We start from the raw sequence: 27755 nt of genomic DNA, 5'->3' as shown, positions 1-27755 counted from the left end.
TCAAATGCTTCTTTGCTAAACATATCACATTAAGTCTAGTTGTTTGGCTTTGCAAGTCCTCCATGACCTTGGACTACAACTCTCAAAAATGGAGCTCTGTCCTGGCTTAGTCTCCTGGCCATCCCACACACATGCTGTGTTCACCTCCACCTTGGTTTTGTGTTCACCCCTCTATGCTCAGCTGAAGCATCCTTTCCTCAATGAAGATTTCTCTGATATTCTAGATTATAATCACATCTCTCTTTTTTTTTAATATTCCTAATTAACAAAACACAGTTTTCCAAGTCTATTTGTTTCATGTTATAGTACTCAACTGTGTTTAAGTCAGAAACTAGGGAGAAATGTTTTCAGTAATTTTAGGTCTTTGTACTCCTCATTGCAGGCACACAGGAGAAGTGACATTAATAGGATCCACATCAGTCAGGACACTGCCACTGCCCATAGCAAAGAATATGAAGAGAATGATACCACAGGAACCAGAGAAGGGCTGTGTCTTATACATTTGAAATATGCTCCACAAGCCAACACTTAGTGATAGCTCACAGATACTTGTTAACAAACTAATTCTGGTAGAAATGAAGTAGACTCAAGTAATGTCTTTTCTGAGAGCTACTTTGGAGACCTTTCTTCATGGGTAAAGGAGTCTATCCCATTTGCTCTTCCTTCATAATAAACTTAGGGAAAAAGATGTATTATCTGTGCAGACTCTAGCAGAAAGAGACCTGTAACATATCTGGCTACATATTCACTAGACAGACATAGCAACTTTGGGATCTTCTCCATCTAACTTCTTTGCTATGGGAAACAGTGACAGAGCATTAGTCCATGCAGTCCTGGTCAATTTCACTTCTAAGTGTGAATTTAGAGATCTAAGTGTGAACTTAGGTCACAGACCCAACTTCGTAAATGCCGAGGCTTTCTGCCTTCTGTGACAAGGGTAATCCCTAGTCTTTAAGAACCTTGTGACCCACAAAGAAATGGAAAAGCATTCCAGGCTCATGGATGGGGAGAACAAACACTGTCCAAATGTCTATACTACCCAAAGCAATCTACACATTTAATGTAATCTCTATCAAAATACCACCAGCATTTTTCACAGAGCTAGAACAAACAGTCCTAAAATTTGGATGGACCCCAAATAGCCAAAGTTATACTGAAAAAGAAAAACAAAACTGAAGGCATCACAATTCCATATTTCAAGCTATATTACAAAGCTGTAGTCATCAAGACTGTATGGTACAGGCACAAAAACAGACACATAGATCAGTGAAACATAACAGAAAACCCAGAAAGGGACCCACATCTTTATGGTCAACTAATCTTCAACAAAGCAGGAAGAATATCCCAATGCAAAAAGATAGTCATGCAGGAGAATGAAACTGGACCACTTTCTTACACCATACACAAAAATAAATTCAAAATGGATGAAAGACCTAAATGTAAGACAGGAACCATCAAAATCCTAGAGAACACAGGTAGCAACCTCTTCGACCTCAGCCAGAGAAACTTCTTATGAGACATGTCGCTGAAGGCAAGGGAAGCAAAAGCAAACATGAACTATTGGGACTTCATCAAGATAAAAAGCTTCTGCACAGTGAAGGAAACAATCAGTAAGACTAAAAGGCAGCCTACAGAATGGGAGAAGGTATCTGCAAATAATATATCTGACAAAGGGTTAGTATCCAAAATCTAGAAGAACTTATCAGACTCAACACCCAAAAACAAACAACCCAGTTAAGAAATGGGCAGAAGACATGAATAGACACTTTCCCAAAGAAGACATCCAGATGGCTAACAGACACATGAAAAGATGCTCAATATCACTCATCATCACGAAAATACAATTCAAAACCATGGTAAGATACCACTTATACCTGTCAGGATAGCTAAAATTAACAACACAAGAAACAACGAATGTTGGCGAGGATGTGGAGAAAGGGGAATCCTCTTGCACTGCTGGTGGGAATGCAAATTGGTGCAGCCACTCTGGACAAACAGTATGGAGGTTCCTCAAAAAGTTAAAAACAGAACTATTCTATGACCCAGAAATTACACTATTAGATATTTACCCAAAGGATACAAAATTACAGATTCAAAGAGGTACATGCACCCCAATGTTTATAGCAGCATTATCAAAAATAGCCAAATTATGGAGAGAATCTAACTGTCCATCCACTGATGAATGGATAAAGAAGATGATGTGATATATATATATATATGATATATCATATATATATATATATCACATATATATATACCACATATATGTGATATATATATATCATATATATATACATCACATATATGTGATATATATATATATCATATATATATATATCACATATATGTGATATATATATATATCATATATATATATACCATATATATATGGTGGAATATTACTCATTTATCAAAAAGAATGAAATCTTGCCATTTTCAACGACATGGATGGAGCTCGAACGTATTATGCTAAGTGAAATAAGTCAATCAGAGAAAGACAAATACCATATGATTTCACTCATATGTGGAATTTAAGAAACAAATAGATGAATATATGTGAACAGGGTGGAGAGAAGAGAGTGAAACAGCCACAAGAGACTTAACAATAGAAATAAACTCAAGGTTGATGGAGGGAGGTGGGTGGGAGACAAGCTTGACGGGTGACAGGTATTAAGGAGAGCACTTATTGTGATGAACACTGGGTGTAAATAATGTAAGTGATGATTCACTGAATTCCACTCCTCAAACCAATATTGCACTGTATGTTAACTAAAATTGGAAAAAAAAAAAAAAAAAAAAGAACAACTTTGTGACCCAGAAAACAATTCCAAACCAACTTTCAAGATATGCTCACTCATTGCCATGGTGAGTTTTTCACTCTATAGGAATTAAGTAGAAAAGAATCTCCAATGTTTAGGCCAGCAGATTTTAAGGTAAGTGGCATTTCATTACTGTATCTTTGGGTAACATACTAGAATCAGAGAAACTTAGAGCCAGAAGTGATAAGAAATCTCTTAGCCTGACCCCATCTGAGGTAGAACTTGTCAGCTACTCACCTCCTTAACTAGTCCTCCTGATTCTTTACCAACAGAACCTAAATCTTGCTCAGGTATGATGGGAGATGCTCAGAGGAGATGTCCTCTCCCCTACCCCGCGGAAAGGAGCAAGATTTGTTTAAGCCAATCACAGAAATGCTATTTTCCTTTGCCAGAAATTGCTTTAGGGGTGAGCATGTGACCCTCGCTACTTAGGGGGTGCTATTGGGGCCTACTGGGAAAGAGACCCAGAGGGGGTGCCCTGTTTTCCCTTCCTGACTTTGGCTATTGATGTATAAGAAAGTGACCCTTGGGACTGTCGTGGCTATCTTGTACCTATGAAGGGAAAGAAGAGACATTACCAATATACTGAGAATAGCCGAGAAAAAAGATGGAAAGTGCCTGGATCCCCGATGACACATCAGGTCTTCTTAAGTGTCTATTGTTTACAGTACCTGATATTCACTAAGTGTTCCATAGTTACCTGTTAGATAGATGAAAACATAAGATGACAAATGGTCATATTACTTACGTTACTTTTAGTTGTATATGCTATTAATTGCTCTTGAAAATATTCTTTTTTTTTAAATGTTTTTAGATTTTTTTTTTTTTTTTTTTTTTGAGGGAGAACGAGACACAGTGTGAGCAGAGGAGGGGCAGAAAGAGAGGGAGACACAGAATCCAAAGTAGGCTCCAGGCTCCAAGCTGTCAGCACAGAGACCGACATGGGGCTCAAATTCACAAACCATCAGATCATGACCTGAGCCGAAGTCATATGCTTAACCGACTGAGCCACCCTGGCACCCCTTTTCTGAAAATATTCTTAACTGATTTAGCAGATTTGGAAAGAGATCCCAGGAAGCAAAATGACTTGGCCAAAGTTATACTACAAAGTGTGCAAGCTCAGAGTAGAAAACTCTAACCTCCAAACTTGGAGTCGAGATCACACTGTGTTTATTTATGGTAGAGGGAATGACCTAACCCTCCTCATGCTTGAGAGACAGACAGCATTATTGAGTGGTTATGTGTGGCCTCTAGTGTTAGGCCTGGCTTGGAGTCCTAGCCCCACCACATACTGTATGGCTTTGGGTGAGGTCAACTTCTCTAAGATTCAGCTTCATCATTTGTGAAATCAGAACAATATCATCTATCATATTCAACTATTATGAATATTAAATAAGATAGTAGGTTGACACATCTTAGCACAGGGCTGAACATAAAGCTAACTCTCATTACATGATAGCTCTCACTGATAATATTAATAACAAACTTCATTCAACTTAAGCTATAAGGTAAGGAAAGAGGGGTCATTTCCGTTTTGGAAAACAAACAAACAAAACAAAACAGTATTGTCCTGATGTTCCAAGCACCAACACATAAAACTCAACCAGACACTTTGCATATGCTCACATACTTGGTACAACACAAAGTTTTCTACGATATGGTTTATAGCATGAAAAAATTTTCAACCGGGGCAATTGGTGGCTCAGTCAGTTGAGCATCTGACTTTGGCTCAGGTCATTATCTCATGGTTCATGTGTTCAAGCCCCATGTTGGGCTCTGTGCTGACAGCTCAGAGCCTGGAGCCTGCTTCTGATTCTGTGTCTCCCTCTCTCTCTGCTCCTCCCCCATTCACTCTCTCTCTCTCTCTCTCTCTCTCTCAAAAATAAACATTAAAAAAATTTTTTTTAATTAAAAAAAACTTTCAACCTAGTGTGGGAGATGGATATACAAGCAATTGCCTATAATGCACAGCAGAATGATATGTGCTGTGAAAACATACAGTGAAAGAAAAAAAAAAGAATTTTAGTTGAAAAAATATAGAAAGGTCTCAGGGAGGATGTAGCATTTGGATTGGTCCTTGAAAGATAATGGAGGGTTGTGAAAAGTGAAACCGGCGGGGAAGGTGTTCTGGAGGAAGAGAGTGCATAAGCAGAGGCTCAGGAACTTGGAAGTACTCGGCACATTCGAAAACAGCACATAGACGGGGTGACAGAAGGTGCGGGTGGTGAGATCGGGACAGATTGGGATGCTTTATAAAACTTACACACTTGATTTTGTAGAGAATGGGGAGCCATGATTCATTTTTGAGAACAGAGTAGCATGAACAGATTTGTGTTTTAAGATGGTAACTTTAGCAGTTTGTGAAATTAGTAACTACAGTTCTCCTTAGCCAAGAAAGATAAACTGTATTAACAGAGCAACCACAAAAACACATCAGACACTTCGTTTTCAGAGTTCCCATATAGAAATGTTAGAATCAGAATATGGGCTGTCGATGAGGCGTGTTGGGTTTCCAAATAGCTGCCACAGGCCAACATTCAATAATGTAACCAGTGGAAACTATACAACCATATAAAATCAACTTTCTGTGACCTATTTTAGCAACTTCTTTGTACTGACTAATCTTGCTGAAGGGTGAATCATAAATTCAGCAAGAGACCATGTCCTGGTGACCTCACTTGTTCTAAGCCCACAGGAATATTCCCACCTCTATTGGCTCCAAGGCTTTTGAGAAACATCGTAATTGAAAAAGCAGTCATTTTAGTATAAGTCCCAAATTTGGCTTTTTTTTTTTAAAGTTAAAGATGGGGAAAAAGAGAATCGAAACAGAGTAACATAAAACTCAAGATAAAGAAACCACACTGCCATGGTTTTTCTAGCTCTAAAGAAAATCTCTGCTTGAGGCCTACTCCTCAAGTACTTAGAACAAGAAAATACAGGCATAGGAATGGTACCAGGTCACCAGACAGCGAAACCAACTGAAACAAAAGCCCAGCTGACCACTGCCCTTGCCTAGCAGATGAAAATGTGAACACAGTCAGGGAGGGAAAAGTAAGTCAGATTCTGGCAGTCTGTTGGGTTTCAGAGCGCCATAGATAATGCAAAAGATTTCTTTAAAAAAATTTTTTTGATTTTAAAATCGCAAACACAGCAGTTCACCCAGAAGTAGAGTTACAAGGCACACAGAAATCCTTCTGCGTTAAATAATTTCAACCATACCCATAATTCCATTACAACCTTCCAATACCCATCTGGTTATAGTAATTAGCTCCCATAGAACCATGAGTCAGGGTCAGTTCAAACACATCTTACAATGATACGGTTTTGGAATTGGGAGGATCTTAGAGACAATTTAACCTGCTTCACTAGGTCGTTAAATCAAAAGCAACAGACGAGTGATTCTTCCAAACCTACACAGTGAGTCCTAGTTGAGTGTTCTTTCCACACAGACCGACCCTCCTCTACTATGCATATACATTTATAGGTGTAAATGCGTGTGTGTGATCCATTTTTGACAACATATCTAGTGTCCACGTGTTCACATGACTTTTTATGTTCTTACCTTAACACCTATTTATATTTGGATTGTAATTCTATGACATCAGGACCCCGTCTTCCTTATCCTACAGGACATTCCCTGCTGCCTGTGGCTCTATTATTACTCACTGAACAAGAACAGGATGACGTAATGCAAAGGAAGAGAGGGTTAAGCATAGGTACTGGTCAAGAGCATGTTTGTACAGAACTAAGATTAATGACAGGACTAGCAATGAGCCATTCTGGCAGTAGGATTAGGGCCTTCTCTCAGGGCTACTTCTCTGTGACACCTCGCTTCAGCTGCCCAGGGCATGGCAGGCACTGGGATGGCAGTAAGGAAAGGAACTGACCATGAGGCAGCTTTGTCTCTATGACCTACCTGGAAGTTTTTTAGAAAAAACTGCCTCAGATGTGAGGTGACAGATGTGGTAATTAACTAGACAGGGAATCCGTCCATAATGAGTATGTATATTAAATCATCACGATGTACACTAAATGTCTTCCAGCTTTGTCAATTATACCTCAATAAAGCTGGGGTAAAACCTGTCTCTGTCGCCATCTTGCCTTAGATCTAGTACTTCTTAGTGATTTCTGACCTAACCTTTTCGACATTACTATCTGGCCCTCAGAAAATGAACGCATGGTCTTAACTGGGCTGGACTCAAGCCACACTCTAACAGCCTCCTAGGACCCACGGACGGTATCCTTCATCTACTTAGCACTAGCAACATTCCCTTGGAAGAAGCCTGTCCTAGGTCTGTCTCTGCCTGAGGCAATGAAATTTCTAGAACACATCCATTCACAAGCTTCTAAGTAAGACTGAAAAAGGCAGCCAAAGATGGAGCAAAATGCCAAAGCCCTCGTTCCATAGTTACAATAAACCCATGGGGGTCAGTTCACTTAAGCTCTTCTGTATGGTCAGCGTTCGGGAGTATGAAAGGCAAAGTTACAGTCTTCTTTCCGTGGACTCATTGGTCCCCTAAAGAACTCTGGCCAGCGCTGCACTGTCCATGTATTTTAGTGACTATGTTAAACGCAGAACACAATCCTTGCTTAGCTAGACTGCTTCGGTGTGTCTCAGTTTTTCCTCGCTAGTGATCTCCTGAGGGATTACTTTGGGTTCGATGAATACCATCCAGGTCTGTCTCTTCTACACTACTTCCCACCCTCTACCCCCACAGGGCCTGACTGCTAACAAGGCTTTCAAAATAGAGGGCTCTAGAGACTGGGAACGATTGGCTTCCAAGGTAAGTGTTCAACTCCAGCTTAGAGTTGAAGGGTGTGGACTCTGGAGAAAGACTGCCCGAGTTCCAATCGAGGATCTGCTCAGGACCAGCTATGGGATTCTACGCGCATTCCTTAAGCTTTCTGTGCCTCAAGTTTCATCATCCTCAAAACGGGGTCAGTAAAAGTGTCTGTATCACAGGAGTATTATATAAGTTAAATAAGCTGTTCGCTGTAAAGAACTTAAAATCACGCACAGTGCTTGCTACAGCTATTGGTTGTGTCTTTTTTTTCTTCCTTCTCTTTCTACATGGGCTCTCTCACCCTGAGGACAAGCACACTGGGTGCTTGGCTGTTGGCTCTGACAGTGACAAGTAAGCTGTTAATCTGTTTGACGGATTCTGCTCTCATATATTCCAAGCAAGAACCTAGGGAAGAAGTGATCGTCAAATCCAAAGTAATCACCTTCTGTAAAGAAACAGAGAACAGGGAAAAGTTGAGGAGTGATGCAAAATTACTTCAAATGATTGCTAGCTTCAGAAAGACTAAAGGGCAAAGCATAATCATTGCACCAGGCTTTGTGCTCACCAAGCAGCAGTCAGGTTCCTTCACAAAGGGGAATGCTTAACCGTGCCTGTGCGACCCGGGAGTCTGAGACGTATCTGAATACTCCTCCAAGGCCAGGGCAACATTTTGCCAACACCAGGGGCCGCTTTACAAGCTGTGTCTGTTTGATTTTCTCTTATCACAAGGATAGTGCAGGGCAGCCTTTGAGATGAAAGCAAATCTTCATTTTTCACTGCTGCTAAAGAGCTTCACAGAGAGGATGTGCGAGGTATGAAATGCTAGATGATGGCGCTAGGCCCTCAGAAAAGATGCTGGAGGTTTTTTTTCTAGAATGACACGAACTGGCTAAAGAGGTTATTGGCGTTAATTATCTTATCAGCATTACATCTTTTTCATTCAATTTACATCTTAAACAATTCATTTGAGCATAAACTATGTTCAAAGCACCATGTTAAGTACTGAGGATGAAACGGTAAGAAACAGTCCCTTCCTCATTGACCAGGAGAACTGTAAACAGTTGATCTTAAATCAGTGTGAGAGAGGGAATGAATGGTTTACTTCCCACTAGCAAACCTATCAATAATATGAGAAAACACACTTCAGGAAGGCCAATCTAAGAAATATTTATTGCGAGGCCATTTACTGCAACACATCAGTTGGTATGCCAGGGAAAAGTAGGAGTCATTGGTTGTGTTACTTTGATTCTCATTGATGAGTTTCAAATTCAATTAATAATTGTAATAATATTATTAAATGTTTAAGATATCTATTAGGTGTTTACAAATGTGTCAAACATGGTTCTGAGAAGCACTTTCTATTTTTTAACCCATTTAATGCACACAAGATATTTAAAGTACCATTACTATCTCAAGCTTTGTGGTGGTTGTGGTGGTGGTGGTGGTGGTGGTGGAGGAGGAGGAGGAGGAAGAAGAAGAGGAAGAAGTGGGAGAAGAAAGAGGAAAAAGAAGAGACGGGGAATGAGGAAGAGGAGGAGGGGGAGGATGGGGGGAGGGGGAGGAGGGGGATAAGGGGAAGGGGAGGGGGAAGAGGAGGGGGATAAGGGGGAGGGGAGGAGAGGGAGGAGGGGGAGGAGGGGGAGGAGGGGGAGGAAGAAGTGGGAGAAGGAAGAGGAAAAAGAAGAGAAGAAGAGACGGGGGATGAGGAAGAGGAAGAGGGGGAGGAGGGGGATGAGGAAGAGGAAGAGGAAGAGGAAGAGGGGGAGGAGGGGGAAGATAAAGAGGAAGAGGAGGAGGGGGGGGAAGATAAAGAGGAAGAGGAGGAGGGGGGAGGAGGAGGAGAAGGGGGAGAAGGGGGAGGAGGGGGAGGAGGGGGAAAGAGGAGAAGACACACCAGAAGACCTTCATACAGGCTTGCCCATCAGCGAAATAGATGGTATTACACCCAGCTGCCCACTGGCCTCATTAGGCCAGAACTTGATTTGCTTTATACTCAATGTGACATTTATCCTTAGTAAGGCTCAAAAGCCTGGTTATTCATCACCAAATGAGAAGTCACAGAGATCCTACCTAATGAAGAAGATCCTTGGGTTTATTTTCATGGGAGGGAAGAGAGGGGATAAGGGAGGCAGAAGAGGAGGAAGGGGAGGACGAGAAGAAGAACCACTTCTGGTGAGTCTTCGTACTCAAGGTGAGCTCAGAAAAGGAGCTAGGGAAAAAAAATCAACTGAAGAAAACACAGGATCATGCAGTAACCAAACCTATAATTAAGAGAGTGACAGGGATAGACACAACATCAAGTTGACCTCATCCAAAGAAACCCGTTAAAATTTTATTTCTTCTAAGGAGCCCCCAGACTCTTATGAACACTTGTTAATTTTTAGAACAGTAGGAGTAGGAGATGAGAGGATGAGGGTCACTTTTGGACACTGTGAATTTGAAGAGCCTGTGGAACATCCCAACAGAGATGTACGCCAGGCAGTCAGATATGCGAGTCTAAGGTTAAAAGAGAGGTCTGGCCTGACCCTAAATCTCCAGCCAAGATACTACACTGTCTCCCTCTGCTTTGGGGGCATATTTCTTCAGGAGACACAACAGGCTATTTTTCAGTTTGGATCACAAATTTCAAAGGTTTTAAAGTAAACTTTACTGAAAGATCTTGGCTGATTGTGACTAGTGTGCATTTGTGTGTTGGCACATCCCTCCCCTTGCCATGAGAATTATGGTCACCAGGGTGGGGGACTGCCACATATCTAAAACTCTTCTCTACCCCCAGCCTGAGAACGCGTAGTCAGTGGGTACTCCTTGCTTACCCCTGCCCCTCACCTGGTAAGCAATACAAACATGATTTATCTTGCCTGTTCTCCAGAGTGTGACAGAAAGAAAAGGTATTAGGAACTTGGCATGCCATTTGCCCAACTGTGCTAATTCCTGCTAAGATATATATTCCGTGGATGATCAAAAGATGGCCAGATTATATACTATATCAATACCTGAAAGGCCATCTGTTACAGTAGACTTTTCAAAATACCATTCAGTACATACATTTCAACATGATTTAGTATTCAACTTTTTAAAAATTGAGACTGAAAAAACAATAGTCACAGGGTGTCATATACTCAAGGTTCCTTTGGAGAATCTAAGGCAGCTCCAGCTCCTACACTAACAATCCAAATGACAGGAAAACTAAACCTGGAAATATGACACCCTCTCAACTTGGGTTACACCAGGGTTTTAGAATGGTTCCGGTGCTTTACTGATAAAAATCTACGTGAACTCTTAAGAAACCAAAAATCAACAGAGGTTATTTGTTAAATCAATGAGTATACTTGTTTATATATGAACTCAAGGCAAAGCTCTCGTTTTGCCAGGCACCAGGGTCAGAGCAACTTGTTTGTCCCCTAATATCTAATCAGCTACCAAGTACTGAGCTTTATAATGTCCTTGTCTTTTTACTCCCATGGTCACCACCCTTGGCTAGATGCTACAGAGGACTGGTGAAAGTCAAGGAGAAAAGAAAAGGAATTATAAGTCATGAATTTGAGTGGGAAGAAAGAAATATTTTATTTTTCTTTGTTTGAGTTTTTATTTAAATTCCAGTTATTAACATACAGTGTAATATTAGTTGCAGATGTACAATGTAGTGATTCAACACTTCCATACAATGCCCAATGCTTATCACAGGTGCACTCCTGAATCCCCATCACCTATTTCACCCATCCCCCCACCCACCTCCCCTCTGGTAACCATCAGTTTGTTCTCTATAGTTCAGAGTCTGTTTCTTGGTTTGCCTCCCTCTCTTTTTATCCCCTATGCTCGTTTATTTTGTTCTTAAATTCCACATATCAGTGGATGGAGAGACAGAGTATTATGCTAAGCAAAATAAGTGAGTCCGAGAAAGAAGTATTTTAAAAGAATAGATTTGAACTGGATGTGAAAATAATGTAGCACCTCACAGATAGGGACGCTGCATTTCCTGAATAGACTTACTAAACTGTATCTCTTCTTCGAATTATACTTAGAAACTAAATTTATTAATTAAAATATTAAATGTATCAATGGAATACCAAGCAAGGATAGAGACTAAAGTAGTATTAAAATAGCAGTTAAGGACATAAAACGGTATTCCCAATTAACTGAGAAGAAGCCATCTAAATTAAAGGTTGAATAGGAATGACAAGAATAGACAGCCTGTATAAATGAGGTTATCTTGAAAGAAAAAGCTGGGGGAAACAAAGAGATGGTTTGTCACGCCTCACAGAAGTTGTGTGCACATGCATGCGTATGATGTATGAGAAAAAAGGAAATTCAAGGCCCTACACCATGAGGTCTGAGCCAATCTCTCCCCCCCTTTTCCTCCCACTACCCACCATGGGATCCTTTGCTCCCCCTGGTACTTCTCATCTCCTTACCTTCTTTCCCACCATAATCCCGAGTGTCCTCTACTGCGATCCCCTTTCTGCATCTTAGTATCTTTAATGGTTCAGCCAAAGCTCCATGAATTCTCATTAGCCCTTCCTGACAAGCCCACCACAGCGTCTTCTCCTTCCTCTGCCCTCTTACAGTCACTGTCATTTTCTCAGTGAAAGAAATCTCAACAATATAAAGTAAAACAAAAGTTCCTTCACAAATATTTCAGTTGACGACTACTACTTTCTCTCCCTGCGGGTGCCTTCTTGAGTGTTTGTTAGTGTCTGATCCCCTCTGCAAGCAAGAAGTTCTTTAAGGCAGGGATGGTTTCTTTATGGATCTTTAAACCCTTCACAGCACAAGGCTATGCCAATGTGTGATCTGACAAACATCTAGCGATGCGAATAAGCAGTAGCATACTCTGTACAAAGGCAAATACCACACGAATTATGAGACTGTGTAGCTTCTAACACACAAGATCAGAAGGGGAGACTTGACCGCAGTTGTCTTTTCACTCAGCACTTCTTATAAGGATACCAAGACTGAGGCTTGAGGTGAAGTGTGAAAGTAAATGGAAGAGGGAGCTTAAGTAAGCAAAACCAGACAAGGACCCTGGACAATACACTTCTCATGAGGTAAATGTAATAGAGACCAAGGAAAATCGACAACTGCTCAATAGCTGTCAGATATCAAAACATACCAGTATTTCCTTGAGCATCTTCTACCTTATTCGGCAAGGACGACAGAAAGGACGGCTTGGTGAAATGAGGGCCCTGAAGAGACGACTGCTGCTGCCGCTGCTGAGGCATGGTTTTGAGGACCAGCCTCCAGTCCACTTGGGTAATATCTGATCTTGAACGTGCATGCCCTGGCTTGAAAGTAGAGGTCTCATCCAGTAAGTCATTCACGGATCGAGGTCTGTCCCTCCGACGCTGACAGATGTTGAAAAAGTTAAAGGTTGAAGCTTCTTTTTGTTCCATCCAGGAAAGATTATCTGGGGCTGTCCCTTTCTGAACCACAAACTGTTCTTTGGCAGGGAAGACATTTTGAGCTTTGGTTTCTAAGAGCCTGCTCTTACAGTGGTCCCAAATCAGGCCCCCCTTGCCCAGGGAGGCAACATTTCTGATAGCACCATTATCTGTTATGGTACTTAGTACCTCGTGCCCCACCAATTCGGGGACTTCCTGAATCCCATAAACCTCAGCTTGCTGCACAGCCTTTTCTAGCTTACTGTCAAAAGTACTGAAGAAATCCTCAGTAACTTCCAAGGCTGGGCTGATATCATCCACTTCCAAGGCTTCCATGTCATAGACTCCAAGAGCCCTAAGGCTTCTACACTGCTTCAGGAAAGGGCTTCATGAACGTTCACCCAACAAAGAGAGGTGCTTCAGCAATAGAGTTCTGGAAACAACTGAAAAAAACCTTCATTCGACTGCCTAAAGCAGACCAAAACCAAGGGTAGTTGATGTTTTTTCGGTCATTAAAAGCATTTGCTAGCGGCTAATGGCCATTAGCAGAGGTACGGGGAGACAAATGTTCCTTTGAGATTATTCTTCATTGAGATCTCTGAAAAGACAACAGGATGTGCTTGTCAAAGCAATGCCGTGCAATCCTTAATTTCCTGGAAGAAAAGAAAGAGCACAACATTGGCACATGGATCACTGTATTCTATAGTACACGAATCTGCTCAGCTATTTCCGCATCTCTACATCTTTCTACAGTAGTCACGCCCAAAGTGGACAACACCTACGCAGAGGCTCCACTGTCAAGAGCACACATCACTCCCGGCTTTGTGTCAGAACTTACACAGAGCAGGGTGGAACGTTTGATAAGGGGAATTAAGGCCAATAGCTTTCACTCAGACAGAAAAGCCTTTGAGCACAGTTGTGAAAAGTCTGTTCTGGCAAATCTCTGTGATATGTTGACCTAAAACAGGAAGCAATGAGGCTAAGAATTCTGTGTCTGGGCCTACATCATAATCGGTCTAAATTCAAAAATGCATGAGTCCTTCCACAGACTTTGAAAGCTCTGATGGTGTATCAGGCTAAAAAATGCAAGGGGAAGGGGTGCCTGGGTGGCTCAGCTGGTTGAGCATCTGACTGGAGCTCAGGTCACAGTCTTGTGGTTCGTGAGTTCCAGCCCCACATCAGGCTCACTGCTGTCAGCATGGTGCCTGTTTAGGATTCTCTGTCCTCTCTCTCTGCCCCTCCTTCTCTCTCCCTCTCAAAAATAAATAAACATTTAAAAAAAAGAACTTTCTAAAAAAGTGCAAGGAGTAAGGACAGAGGGAGGCTCTGCCCTTTTCTTAAACCCAAATGTTACTGTGTCTGTGCTTCCCAGGTGTGGATTATGTAATACCTAATGAATGCCTCTGGACTACAGAATTCCTCCACTCATCTTGAAAATAAGGCTCCAGGCTCAACTCCCTAAGGCTTTGAGGACTGGCCTAGGAGTACAGGTCCAGCCTTGGGGCTGGGCAGAAAATATTCTATGTGAGCACTAACTCATTCTCTGGGAAAGACTGGATCTCCAAGGTCAGGCCAAATTAGCACAGACCTTGACAGAGATGTTGTCCAATGTGGTAGACATTAGCCATAGATGGCTATTTCAATTTCAATTCATAATAAAAATCAAGTAAAGTTTTTCAGTCGTACTATCACATCTCATGTGCTCAACAGTCACAGACACCTTTGTATTTGTACCGAAGAAATGAATGAAGAAACAAAACAACTACGCAAGGGTTTTTTGCCCTTAGCTACTTACAAGTAGGTAAAATTGGGCAATTAGCAATACCTCTGCATGTTGCTGCAAAGGTTCATAGATGTGCTTTTTTTGTTTAAAACTGCACAATTTTATGGTTAATTAAAATCATTTTTAGCACTTAGGTCTTTAAACCATTACATTTAAATCAACAGCACCAATCTACATTGCTTAATGTATGTAAATTAAACTAGTATATAGAGCCCTTTATTTTAAAATGTGTCAAGAGGTTTGCAGTTCACAAGAACTCTGGTTAACCTCCTGTAAAGTGATAATGACTATGCATTTGTCTCTATTTTACATTTTGATACTTCATTATGTTAGCCCTCATGAAGCCAGGCAATGATTGACTTTTAGAGATAAACATCAGTTATATTTTTCTAGTTGCAAACAGGGTTTCTTTTCCTGTGTTTACAGTTAAGCCCTGAGTCTCTTGAATTGTGCAACAGGGTTTCACCACTTCTGTAATTTTGAAAAATGGGACTTTTCAGTTTCATCTTCTACACCAGAGGCTATGAAAAAGAAATACATTATAAATTTTAAAACATTCAGTTCTTTACTAAAATTACAGATGAACATAATAAAATATATTAAAAAAAAAAAAAAAAAAGCCAAGGATGGCTCAGTCGGTTAGGCCTCCGGCTCAGGTCATGATCTTGTGGTTCGTGACTTTGAGCCCCACATCAGGCTCGCTGCTGTCAGCCTGTCAGTGCTGAGCCTGCTTCAGATCCTCTGTTCCCCTTCTCCCTGCCCTTCCCCTGCTTGCATGCTCCCAATAAATAAATAAATATTTTACATAAAAAGGCCCAAAATGGAGTCACTTGGCGGAGCCCAAGTGACATCAGCAAATCAAGACTTAATATCTAACCTTATTGCACATTCAGCCTCTTCCAGGAATGTAACCTTTAACCAGTCAATCTGGAATTACCAGATCAGCACTAGTGAGGTTATCTGCCTAATAGATCCCTGCCCTTCCCCTAAAGAAAGGTGACCTTGCTTGAAACAAGCCACTCTTTGTTAGAAACTTTAGTTTTCCCACCCCTTCTACCTATAAAAGCTTTCCATTTTGTAAAGCTTTCTAATTACAACATGGGATATCACCTGATTCATGAATTATTGAATACAGCCAAATTGATCTTCAAGTTTACTCTGTCAAATTTTGCTTTTTTAACATAAGTTTCCCATTTTATAAAAGATGCACCAAGGTGCAAAGCAGGTAGTTATTCGACTAAGATTATATTATGCATATCCCTTTTCTTACCCAGTGCTTAAAATTCAGTCTTTAATCATAATAGAAAGAGAGTAAATGCCTTCAAAGTGATTCTTTTTTTCTTTCTTTCTTTCTTTCTTTCTTTCTTTCTTTCTTTCTTTCTTTTTCTTTCTTTCTCTTTCTTTCTTTCTTTCTTTCAAGTCAAAATATCTGGAAATACACTCTTTGCGCTACCTGTTTAGGTATTCATAGGCTGGTTAGAAGCATGTAACCATTGGTGGCCATCACAGCTAGCTTACAGAACACTTCTACCCCACACATCCTAAAACCATAGACTGCTAGACAAAGAAGGGAACTTTGAAGTCATCCTTCCAACTCCAATCTTTCACAGAAGGGTACACTGCAGCCGAGGCATCATGAAATCACATGGACACCTTTGGACACATTAGGAAAGTCTTCAAAAGAAGGTGTCCTGAGTTGAGCTTAGAAAACTTAGAAGGTATTTGCCGGGATGGCTAGGAAGAAATTAGAAAGCATAAATTAGATTTTGATTAGCAAGGGATTTTCAAGTTTATTAAGTGACTTTCCATAGGCAGTGTGGTGAGCAATACATTGGAAAGGGTCTGAACTAGAGTCAGCTCCGGGCTCAGATCCCAGTTGTCTCATATTAGCTATGTGATGAGGGGCAAGATTTCCCTGACCCACACCCACTCCACCCCAAGTCCTTCTCTAGGCTAACCTGTTCTTCCTACTCTAGGAATTTTGATTTTCACTATTTAACGCTTTCCATAGCCTCTGTTTGGAACTTATGCAGCTACTCCCTTTCCTTTCTGATGGAAATATGCATTTACCCTTCTACTCTTCTCTATGTGACCCAGCACTCTCATGCCCCTTTTTCTGTTCTTCCTCCACTCAGTCACACAGGCCTTTCAGTCCCTCCTTAGAGGTTTACCTTGTTGACCTCCAGGCCCATCCACAAAGCTGTTCTCATTGCTGGACGGGCTATTCCCTCCCTCTCTCTTTTGCACCTACCTAGTACCAAATTATCCTTCAACCTAACATCAAGTGACAGACCTGTATTCTCTAATGATGGACACAACAAATTCTGTCCCATATGATTCTCTGCAATGAGACCTTGTTACTCCCCTCTCAAGAACTGACTTTATTCTTCTACGCCCTGAATCTGGGCAGGACTTGATCAACAGAGGGTGCAGAAATGATGCTCTGCCCTTTTGAGGTATAGACCTTACCCGGCCTGGCAGCTTCCTATCTCTTGGAGCTCTAAGTTGATACCTAGGAAATAAGGCTATCCGCTAGAGAGGTCACATATTGCATCAGGGAGGCACCAGGCATGTGAGTGGAGAAGCCATCTTGGGTGACAGCCTAGTTAAGCCTGCAGAGGATTCCAGCCCCAGTCAGTGTCCAACTGCAACTCATAAGAGATCCCAAGTGAGAACTCTCCAGCTAAGCCTAGTTAACCCAGAACTGTGAGAGATAATAAATTATTGTAAGACGCTAAGCTTGGGAGTATTTTGTCACACAGCAACCAATAATCAGGACTTGTCACTTCCTCAGGGAAGCACTCTCCAGTGTCCCAGACTAGGTTAAATGTCCTTAAGTTTCCAAGGCATTTGCATGTCTGTAAGTTATACACTTTACAGTCATAATTACCAGTTTCAATGTCAATAGCCTGTCTTAGACAGCAGCTGTGTCTATTTTGCTCACCCCTGGACCTCCAGAACACAGTTGCAATTTAATAAATCTTTGTTAAGTAAACTAATGAATTATTTTTTAGTGATTATCTTTAAGACCATTGACATTATTTTCTTTTCCTCTTCTTCTTTTGTTGTCAGTACCTCTGACTTAACACCTCTTACCACATAACTATCTCCAGCAATAAACAGTAAAGATAGCTGCTGCTTTAACAGTAGTAAAAAAAACAACAACAATAATTACTCTTTAGTGTAATAAATGAATTGACAGACCAATGTGAGAGATCCAGCCCTTTGCCTGTATTTGCATAGTACAAATTAAGCAATTAAAAAGAGTTACAGAGAGTTGCAGTAACTTATTTATTCCATATTTACTGAAGGAGCTACTGAGTCCTAAGCAAAGGTGATACTATAGTGAAAAAAACAGATATAAATCCTGCCCTCGTGGAACTTACATTCTAGTGGAGCTCTTACCATATGTCAGGCATAGCTCTAAATGCTTTCCGTGTCTTACTCTCATGTGTAAGGTGTGGCTGAGAAGGCCTCCTGAGAAGGAGATACATTCCTCCATACTCTGTGTTAGTCCAACCCATCCCATCCCAAGTCCGAGCCATCTGTGAAGTCTTTCCTAAGGACTCAGTCCTTTCAGATCTCATCCTTCCTGAAATGTCTAACCCATTACTGAACAAGTCAACTTTGTAAACCATCTTTTTCATCTCAATTAAACTACAAACTTCTTGAGGGCAAGCCCCATATCCACACCTGTCTCCCTGTTCCCCCAAAGCCAGAAAGGTCTTCCTGCCTCTTGCCTTCCTACCTCCAATGCAGTCTCCACATCACTTCTCTTAACCCTTCACAGTCTCCCCAGTAGAAGAAGGGTCAGTAAACATTTTCTGTAATGAGTTAAGATAACAGGGGCACTTGGGTGGCTCAGTTGGTTAAGCATCCGACTCTTGACTGTGGCTTAGGTTGTGATCTCACAGTAGTGAGATCAAGCCCCACATTGGGTCCTGCGCTAAGCTTGGAGCTTGCTTGGGATTCTCTCTTTCTCGCTGTCTCTCTCTCCCTCTCTCTCTTTTCCTTCCCTGCTCACTCATGTACACTCTCTCTCTCAAAATAAATAAACACCTTTAAAAAATGTTAAGTTAATAAATAGCTTTGGCTTTATGGTCCAAACAGCCAGCTTTGTGACCACTCAACCCTACCACTGTCATGCAGAAGGAAGCCATTGACGATATGAAAATGGGTGGGCCTGTCTGTGTCTAATAAAACTTTACTTACAAAACAGGCTGATAAACAGAATGTAGTATATGCATACAACAGAATATAATTCAGCCTTAAAAAGGAAGGAAATCCTGTCATATGCTCTAATATGAATGAACTTTGAGGACATCATGCTAAGTAGGCCAGTCACAAAAAGACAAATACCACATGATCCACTGGATATGAGGAATCTAAAGTAGTCCAATTCATAGAAACAGAAAGTAGAATGGTGGTTTACCAGGTGTTTGGGGGTACAGGAAAGAAGGCAGGTGGTGTTGAATGGGTATGGATTTTCAGATTTGCAAGATGAAAAAGTTTTAGAGACTGTTTCAAAGCAATGTGAATACATTTAACACTACTGACACACAGTCAGTTGAGCGTCTGACTCTTGATTTCAGGTCATGATCCCAGGGTCTTGGGATCAAGCCCCGAGTTGGGGCTGAGCATGGAGCCTGCTTAGAATTATCTCTCCCTCTCCCTCTGCCCCATTCCCTCCCCCACCTTCTAAAAAAGTTAAAATAAAGAAAAACACTACTGACACATCAAAATGTGAAGATGGTAAATTTTATGTGTGTGTGTGTGTGCGCATGTTTTTTTTTGTTTTGTTTTTTTTTTTTTACCACAACTCAGAACAAAACAAAATACAAAGAAAAAAACAAAAAAAGCCCAAGCAGGCAGAGCATCAGATTTTCTTGTGGGTAGTAGTTGCCTTGAAGACTCAGTCCAACAGAGGAACTGCGGCTTTGCCAATTACCTGCAATGGGACTTCAGCAAGTTACTAACCTCCTTAATTTCAGTTTTCTCATGAGCAAAATCAGCAAGTTAATAATACCTCTCTCTCAGGACAGTTGAGAGAATTAAATAAGACAATACATGGCATGGTTCCTGGCCCACAACACAATGGCCTAGAAGCCCCTACCTCAGTCTCCTCTGTCATCTCTCCTCCATGACTTCACACCTTCCCTACTGCCACCCTCCTTTCCATCCGGCCATACCGGCCTCCGTGCTGATTCTCAAACCCGTAGGCATGTTCTCACCTCAGGGTCTTTGCATTGGCTGTTCACTCAGAACCAACATGACCTTGAAGTAATTGTTCACGTCACCTTTTCAATGAGGCCTACCCTGACCATCCTATTTAAAATTATAGCAGATATCTGGGGCACCTGGGTGGCTCAGTCAGTTAAGCATCTGACTTCAGCTCAGGTCATGATCTTGCGGTCCGTGGTTCGAGCCCCGCGTCAGGCTCTGTGCTGACAGCCTGGAGCCTGCTTCAGATTCTGTGTCTCCCTCTCTCTCTGCCCCTCTCCTGCTCATGCTCTGTCTCTCTCTGTCTCCAAAATAAATAAAAAAACATTTAAGAAATTTTTTAAATTATAGCAGATATCTCTGCCCTGGACTTCTGATTCCTCTTACTCTGCATTTTTAAAAAATAAACTCATAGCTTTAAAACAGTTTTAAATTTATAAATTTATAAAAATGAGAGAGAGAGCAAGCAGGGAAGGGGCAGAGAGAGAGGGAGAGAGAGAATCCCAAGCAGGCTCCAAGCTCTTAGCGTTCTTGGAGCAGAGCCCAACTCGGGGCTCAATCTCATGAACTGTGAGATCATGACCTGAGCCAAAATCAAAAGGTGGACGCTCAACCTACTGAGCCCCTACATTTACAAAATTATTACAATGACAGTACAGTGAGTACCAGCATACCCTACACCCAGTTTCCTCCATGTGACATTTTACATTAGTATGGTACATTTCTCACAATTAACAAACCAGTACTGATACATTATTATTAACTGAAGTTCATACTTACTGGGATTTCCTCAATTTTTCCTAATATCCTTTTCTGTTCCAGGATTCTATACAGGATATCACAGCATATTTAGTCGTCATGTCTCTTTAACCTCCTCTTGGCTATGAGTTTCTCAGTCTACTTGTTTTTGATGACCTTGACAGTTTTGAAGAGCACTGGCAAGATTTTTATAGATTATCCCTCAACTGGGATTGGTTTGATGTTTTTCTCATGATTAGACTAGAGCTATGTGTTTTTGGGAGAAAACCCACAAAGGTGAAGTGTCATTCTCAAAGGCAGATACTATCAACATGACTTACCACTGTTTATGTTAACCTTGATCACCTGGCTTGACCTTTTTTCTTTATGTAGTTACTATCTTCTAACACACCACTTAATGATCTTATTTACTTAATGTTTAGTGTTTCTCTCTCCCTAATAAAGTATTAGCTCCCCAAGGGCAGGAATTTATGCTCGCTTTGTTCACTAAGGTATCCCAAGTGCATAAAATAGTGTCTGACATATTTAAAAAAAAACAAAAGGCACTAACTATTCATGTGTTGAATGAATGCACTGTTACTCCTTTGTGCGATGTTCATGGGCCTTCGTGACTACCCACCTCTCCAATTTGTAGATCCTAACCAGCATCCCCCTTACTGCTTTACTCCTCCCTGCTTTGCTCCAAGGTAGGGAGCCTTTCCCAATTGCTCAGGCTCTCTCGCAGCACCCTGGGTTTGCCATATCGCACTGAAATGACCAACAATCTCTATCCCACGTATCCCACTCTACACTTGAAGCGACTGGACACCAGGCAAGGTGCTTGCTTACTTACCCTCCTGTATAATCTGTGTCTTCATCCTCTGGGGCTCCATTTTGCAACCTCATTCTTTTTGGAACTTCATCTTTTCCCTAGGATATACAGGCCTCAAATTCACTACAACACAAGCAGCTAATGCCAAATTTAGTCTCTATAAGTAAATACCTTTCCCTAGCATGCTTCATTTAGTTTTGAAATTAATTAAAAATAACAACATATTCAGACAGGTCAAAATATGCAGATTATGTTCCCCTGACAAAGTGAACCAAATAAATTGAGTGTGTAGGTGCAGTGTGGTTTGCCTCAGCACAAAACTGGAAATTAGGAGCTAATTAGAACTGTGTTCTAAATCTGGCTCAACCACACACACACACACACACACACACACACACACACGTGCTGGGTGGCCTCCAGCAAATCGTTTAACCACTGAGTGCTTTACTCAGCTACCTGCATCCAACAAAGTTGCTCACATCAAATTGCTAAGCCTGTGGATCACTCACTAGGTATCTGTTCCAACATGCCTTTAAAAAATGTAAACTATATAATTATGGAGCATTCCACTGGACCTCACCCACTCAACAACCACATGTTCCTGGTCTATACCTTCAAAGATGTGTCAGCCCAACAACGGCAAAGTCAGCAACCAACTACTTACAATACACTACTTTTCAGCCAAATTCAATGATCTATAGATATTTTATCTGATTTTACATAAAATGCCCTTTCTGTAAAAAGGGTTATTTCTCCTATTTAAAAGATTGAGAAACTGAAGTCCATTCGTCAGTGTGGTAAGAAAAGCTCAACCCAAAGAATCCCTTGCACACATCATAATGTAACAGGATGGAGAAATCAGTGTGTTGCTATCTTCTAACAAGGAAGTCTGCTGTTTACATGCTCATTAAGCCAGGCTAATTAACAGGATGAATAAGTCAGTCCTCCCACACTGAGGCAGAAGCAGATATGAGCAATAATACCAGCCCAGCCCACACAAAGATGCCATGTTCTCCAAAGCTGGATGGTAAAAGTGCTGACTTCCTCCCACTTGACTAAATGGCCTGTAATCAGAATTTAATGAGTGCTGAGAGGGTGTCTGAGGCCAGGTAGTTTTAGAAACAGCTGGACTATGGAGAAAAATGCAATGCTGAAGACACCTAGGTTAAACGGTTTCTGCCAATCTATTTTCAAACGTGAGAATGAAGAGGGATTACAAGGATGGTCAGCACATGTGGCTCTTCTGTGTTCTTCACTTTGGTTCGGGTTGTAGCTGACGGAAAATTTTCTAAGTTATATAATGTAAAGAATCCACCACACAGAGGATCTGACCCTAGTAAGACGACCTTTCTGGACCATAAGGCTATAAGAGATAATGGTTTTTCATGGTGATTTGACATACAGATGATGTAGGCGTGTGGATGGAGCAGAGGCGAGCCACCAACAGCAGACGAGGAAATAGTGCCAGTGTGGACCTCGTAAGGAGTTCAGAGGTCTTTCAGAGGAGAAGGACACCTAGAAACACAGATGGAATCCCATTTTCAATAGGCCTAGAAGGAACATTAAATGGCTACATTGTCTATAAGTTTTAATAAATGAGAAGTCTATTGCTATGTAACACATTAGGAGAATAACATTAAGAAGATAATTTGTATAGTGTTTTCCCAGTTCTAAAAGCAATAAATATTCATAGAAACTGGAAAATACTGACAGACATGGAAAAGAAAATAAAAATCAGTCATGGTCTCCTAACTCAGGGAAAATAAATCAATAGGTGTGTTGTGTCCAGTATTTAACTGGAATCAGATTATATATACAATTTGGGCACACTGTCTGTTTATACGCATGTTCAAAAAGCAAGTAACACTAACCTTGAAAAAACCAAGCAACGTCCCCAGGTGTGCTGTGCCCACTTACACCTCACAAGCTGGCACGAGGGCCCACTTGATTGAACCTCCCGTCTACAGCTCTCCGGAGACTTCCTCCATACACAACCACTAGTGTTCCTCCAAGTCCCGGTCCTCCTTGATGGTGTTAACCAGCCCCTCCTCAAACATCCCCGGTGCGTCACAGGCACCACACACAGACTTTTCCTCTCATTTCTATCCTCTCATTCTCAGTCTCCATCTTCCTCCCTTCCTCACCAGTCTCCTCACCAAATGTGGGCATTGCCTGAGCTCTCTTCTCCAACTACAGCTACATATGCTTCTGGGCTCAATTTCTCCACACTTGTGGTTTCAATAATTACTTCTATGTTTATGCCTTCCAAATGTCCATTGTCAAGTCTCAATCTCAGGCCTAACCTCTGGTCCCAGGTTCCCAACTATTCATAGGACTTTTCTACCTGGCTTATCTCATGACAAAATTAAGCTCAATCTGTCTAAAACCACAGTCAGTTACTCATTCAATAGATATTTGGTGAACGCTCACCACAGGCTGGGCACTGTTCTAGGCACTGGGGAGACAGTAGCAAATAGATCCTTCAATGAAGCTTCTGCCGACAGGGTCCAACTTGCTCACCTGACACTCTAAACCTTGCACAATCTTGGCCTGGCTTGCCTGCCCCGCTGCCCGCTTCTCTTCTAGAATATATTCGTTTCCTCCAAACTGCAATGCTACAGCTCAAATTTTGTTTTCCCAGCTCCAAAATGTTGGTTAACACAGCTATCTCTAAGGTACCCTCTCCCCACCTCTACCTGTGAAATTCTTTCCACTCTACAAGCTCAAATCCTGATCCTAAAACAGTCTGCTCTTTAATTTAAAGGTCCACAGAATCTCTTGGTACTGCCCCAACAACATATACATTGCATGCTGCCTGTTCTTTCTGAAATGATGACAATGACAATTATAATTTCTCAAAAGCCTATATTGTGCCAGGTACATTGCCTGTGTGTATCACAATGTGTAATGGGAGTATTATTATCCCCATTTTACAGACAGAAAATGAAGGCTCAAAGATAAACAATTTTCCTGAGGGTCAGACACCTACCTGCTGGACCTACAGAAACTTCAGAGTGGTGATTCTAACCCATTTCATTTTCATAACCCCCACTGGGCCTAGAACTATGGCTAGTACACAATGGGTACTCAGTAAATATTTGCTGAATGAACAACTGAATAAAGAGTAGGTTTTCAAAGCACTGACGTCTATAAATATAAACACCACTCTGGTTTTCTGGCAAAAGTACATTTAAATTCATTATAAGCTCATTTAAGTAACATCTAACAAAATGTATGTTGATTTGAGCTTCAAAATTTTTTCTTGGTAGAGAAAGCTTCTAAGCTGTAGGAACCAGGTTTAAAAATAACATGGCAAAGGTCAGGCAGCCAAGACCTCACTCAGACATTTTATAGGAACAAAAGCACCTATGCAGTGCTAGGGAATTGTTTTGTGAACCACTCCAAATCAGTAGTTGGGCTGGTCTCATTTCCCATTGACTTAGAGCTCAAGCTCTTTCTAATACCAGTAAAGAGACGTTCCCTTTGAAATACACCCAATCAATTTAAAGCACTTTTCAGTACATGTTTGCTGCTTGCAAAATCATTGAGACATTTAATGCCCCAAGATGTTTTCCCAGAAACCAAACTAAATATAAGCATGGCATTTCAAATCTCAGATTGCTCTGCTGTTGGAGGCAGTAATGTTATTATGCCCTGATGTCAACCACTGGATTGGAAAGCCAAGGTTCCTGATTGGGAATCCCATTTCATAAAACCACCAGAGTTCCAATATGTCCCACTTTTAGAAACCAAACAGACATAAACTTCAGTTATGTAAGTGTCAGTGTCTGAAAATGCAGACTCAATGTTTTCCACTTCCCTTTACCTCCATGGTAAGGACTAGAGATTAAAAAACAAACAAAATACCCTCAAATTATCTAAGACTGAGACGAAGAAAGCAAAAACTCCCATCATAAAAAACCACATCTGGCTACAGTCAGCCTCCAGCTGCAACAGGGAATAACTGACTAGAATCCATGTAGATGCCATCCGAGCCAAGCCAGCTGGCATAAGCTGAATACATGACCGACCACAACAATGAATGTAACAACCACCAGGCAGATACACTGAGACCCAGATATGCAAGACACCCAAAAGGAACTAGGAAAGTAGCTTCAAAGATGTTATCAACTCATATCACGATTTGGCTTACTGAGAATAATCTTTTTCATATGCATGGTTTAGAGTATAGTTTATAAAGTATTTGATAAGCTTCTTGATAAAAACCAATAGTAAACAGAGAGAGGTAAGTAAAGTAGCAGGATTGTTTTAAAGATGATGAAAGAGAAACCAAGATGACTCATCTAGTGTCAGCTGAAGGCCCTATGGGGAACAAAAAGAGGCTCCTGAAATCCCTGTCTAATTACTGGGCCAACCAAATTCAATTACCTTTTAAGTCACCTTAAATTGCTCAGGGGTACTGATGTTAGAAGGACCATAAACTGTAAGTAGGTTAAATCCAACAATGAGCCACCCAGTTTTGAATTTGTTCAATGGGACAGAGGTGTGGCAAAGAGGACACAAACTTCTGAAACCACAAAGGGTTAATGTCCCAGCACTGACTTCTAAACTGAATGACTACAAGCAAGTCAGACTGACTCATGACTTCTGGGCCCTCCTTATCTGCAAAATGGAAATCCTGCCAATGCCTGCCCCCAACTACCTTAGAAAATTATAAAGCACAAATGCAGTTAATATATGTAAAAGCTCCTTATAAAATCTAAAGCAATTACTATTCCTATTAGAAACTAGCTGATTTCTAACCACACAACCATTTATACTCAACAAGCATTTACAAGCATGGACCAAGTACCCAAACACTAGAGGCTGGGGACACAAAACCACAGCTTCTGTCCTAAAAGAGCTTAATAGCTAGTGGGGAAACAACATAAAACCAAGTGTAAACAGTGCGTTAACAGAAGTATCCAAAAGGTGTTACAGGAACATAAATAAGGAATCATTAATAATCAAGAGATAATAAAAAGTCTTAATGACCAAACACAATTAAATGTCTTAACAGTCTACAAAGAGATGACTTCAGCTGGAAGAAACCAAAGACAAAGGAAACAAACACACAAACAAAATCAATCATACCTGCTCTAGAAATGCTGTTACGTCTGGCATGAAGCTGTCAACCTATGGTAAGAGCTTCAAAGGTTCCAAAGAGTCAGTTCAAAGTAAATGAATAATCTCACAAATGGAAGGCACGAATGCAGGGCTTCACAAAGCTGCCCAAGTCTTTCTGACCCACAGAGACATCTCTGGCCAATAGAAGGCTACATGACTGGGATGTCATGAGAAATGAATAAATGCCTCACTTCCTGTTGACTTCAATTCCTTAGGTCACTGCAGCTGATTAGCAGAAGGGAAAATACTTACAACTTTAACCTTCAAAACAATAATCAGCTTATGGGTTAGTACATATTCACAAAACCAGTTCCTATGGGTACTTAGGGTGAATGTACAGTGAAGTCATTAACTGTTGTTGTTGTTGTTGTTTTCTCTATCAGCTACAATTGAACCTGTTAAAAAGTGAGCTGGGTCTTTGTTAAAGGCATCTAGAGAGTATCAGACCCATGATAAGGTCTAAGCAAAAGGTGATTCACTTCTTATTTGAAAGGACAAACACTCAGTGGTGATCAATGGCATCCATGACTCCTCCCTCTCTTTTCAACTTAATCTGTGACAACAAACTTGACTACCAAGAGGCCTCTTACCAATTCTGTCAGGAAACAAGCAAGGCTAGCAAAGGCAGACAAAACAGTCTTTGACCTTCAAAGATAAGGACAAGGTAAGGTAAAATAACAGGATGAGTCTTTGTTATTTTGCTAAATACAACATGAAGGTCAGAAACAACCTCTGTCCATCATACAGGACAAAGGAAAAGTTTACAAAGTATGAAGGAAAAAAAGAGCAGGAACTACATTTTCATCTCTAGTTCTGGATTTAAATTTCTTTTATTATGGACTGTTATCATTAGCATGGAATGGATTTTTAGAAAACAATTCTGCAGCACGTACTCATTTTGAAGCTCTCATTGGTCCATATTCCTTTAGCTCTTTTGACATTAAGATGACAGGCATATGATAACTGGGACTCGAAGAAATGCCCGTTGTCCAAGACCACCACTACTATACTAAATTCACTAAAAATGTACTGCAAAGGACTCATTCAGTGTGGATGGACACATGGTAAATGTGG

General features: G+C 41.0%; 1 protein-coding gene across 9 annotated transcripts in view; it reads right to left on the bottom strand.

The window, feature by feature from the left end:
- PLEKHM3 (pleckstrin homology domain containing M3) overlaps window positions 1-27755 on the bottom strand; it is a 196900-nt gene that overhangs the window by 160292 nt on the left and 8853 nt on the right. For 6 of the 9 annotated variants that reach the window (XM_019446213.2, XM_019446215.2, XM_019446216.2 and 3 more), the window contains exon 2: window positions 12714-13634. In XM_019446213.2, the coding sequence (XP_019301758.2) occupies window positions 12714-13317 (604 nt within the window). In that variant the 5' untranslated portion in view covers window positions 13318-13634. Of the gene's footprint in view, window positions 1-12713; window positions 13635-21575; window positions 21653-26648; window positions 26812-27755 lie in introns of those variants that run through there. The other 3 variants (XM_019446211.2, XM_019446210.2, XM_019446212.2) reach the window with 3 other exon arrangements.

The sequence above is a fragment of the Panthera pardus genome, unplaced genomic scaffold (assembly GCF_024362965.1).
Source record: "Panthera pardus isolate Hobbes unplaced genomic scaffold, ASM2436296v1 HiC_scaffold_10, whole genome shotgun sequence".
Taxonomy (NCBI): Eukaryota; Metazoa; Chordata; class Mammalia; order Carnivora; family Felidae; genus Panthera; species Panthera pardus.
This window is presented reverse-complemented; position numbering and strand designations above follow the sequence as displayed.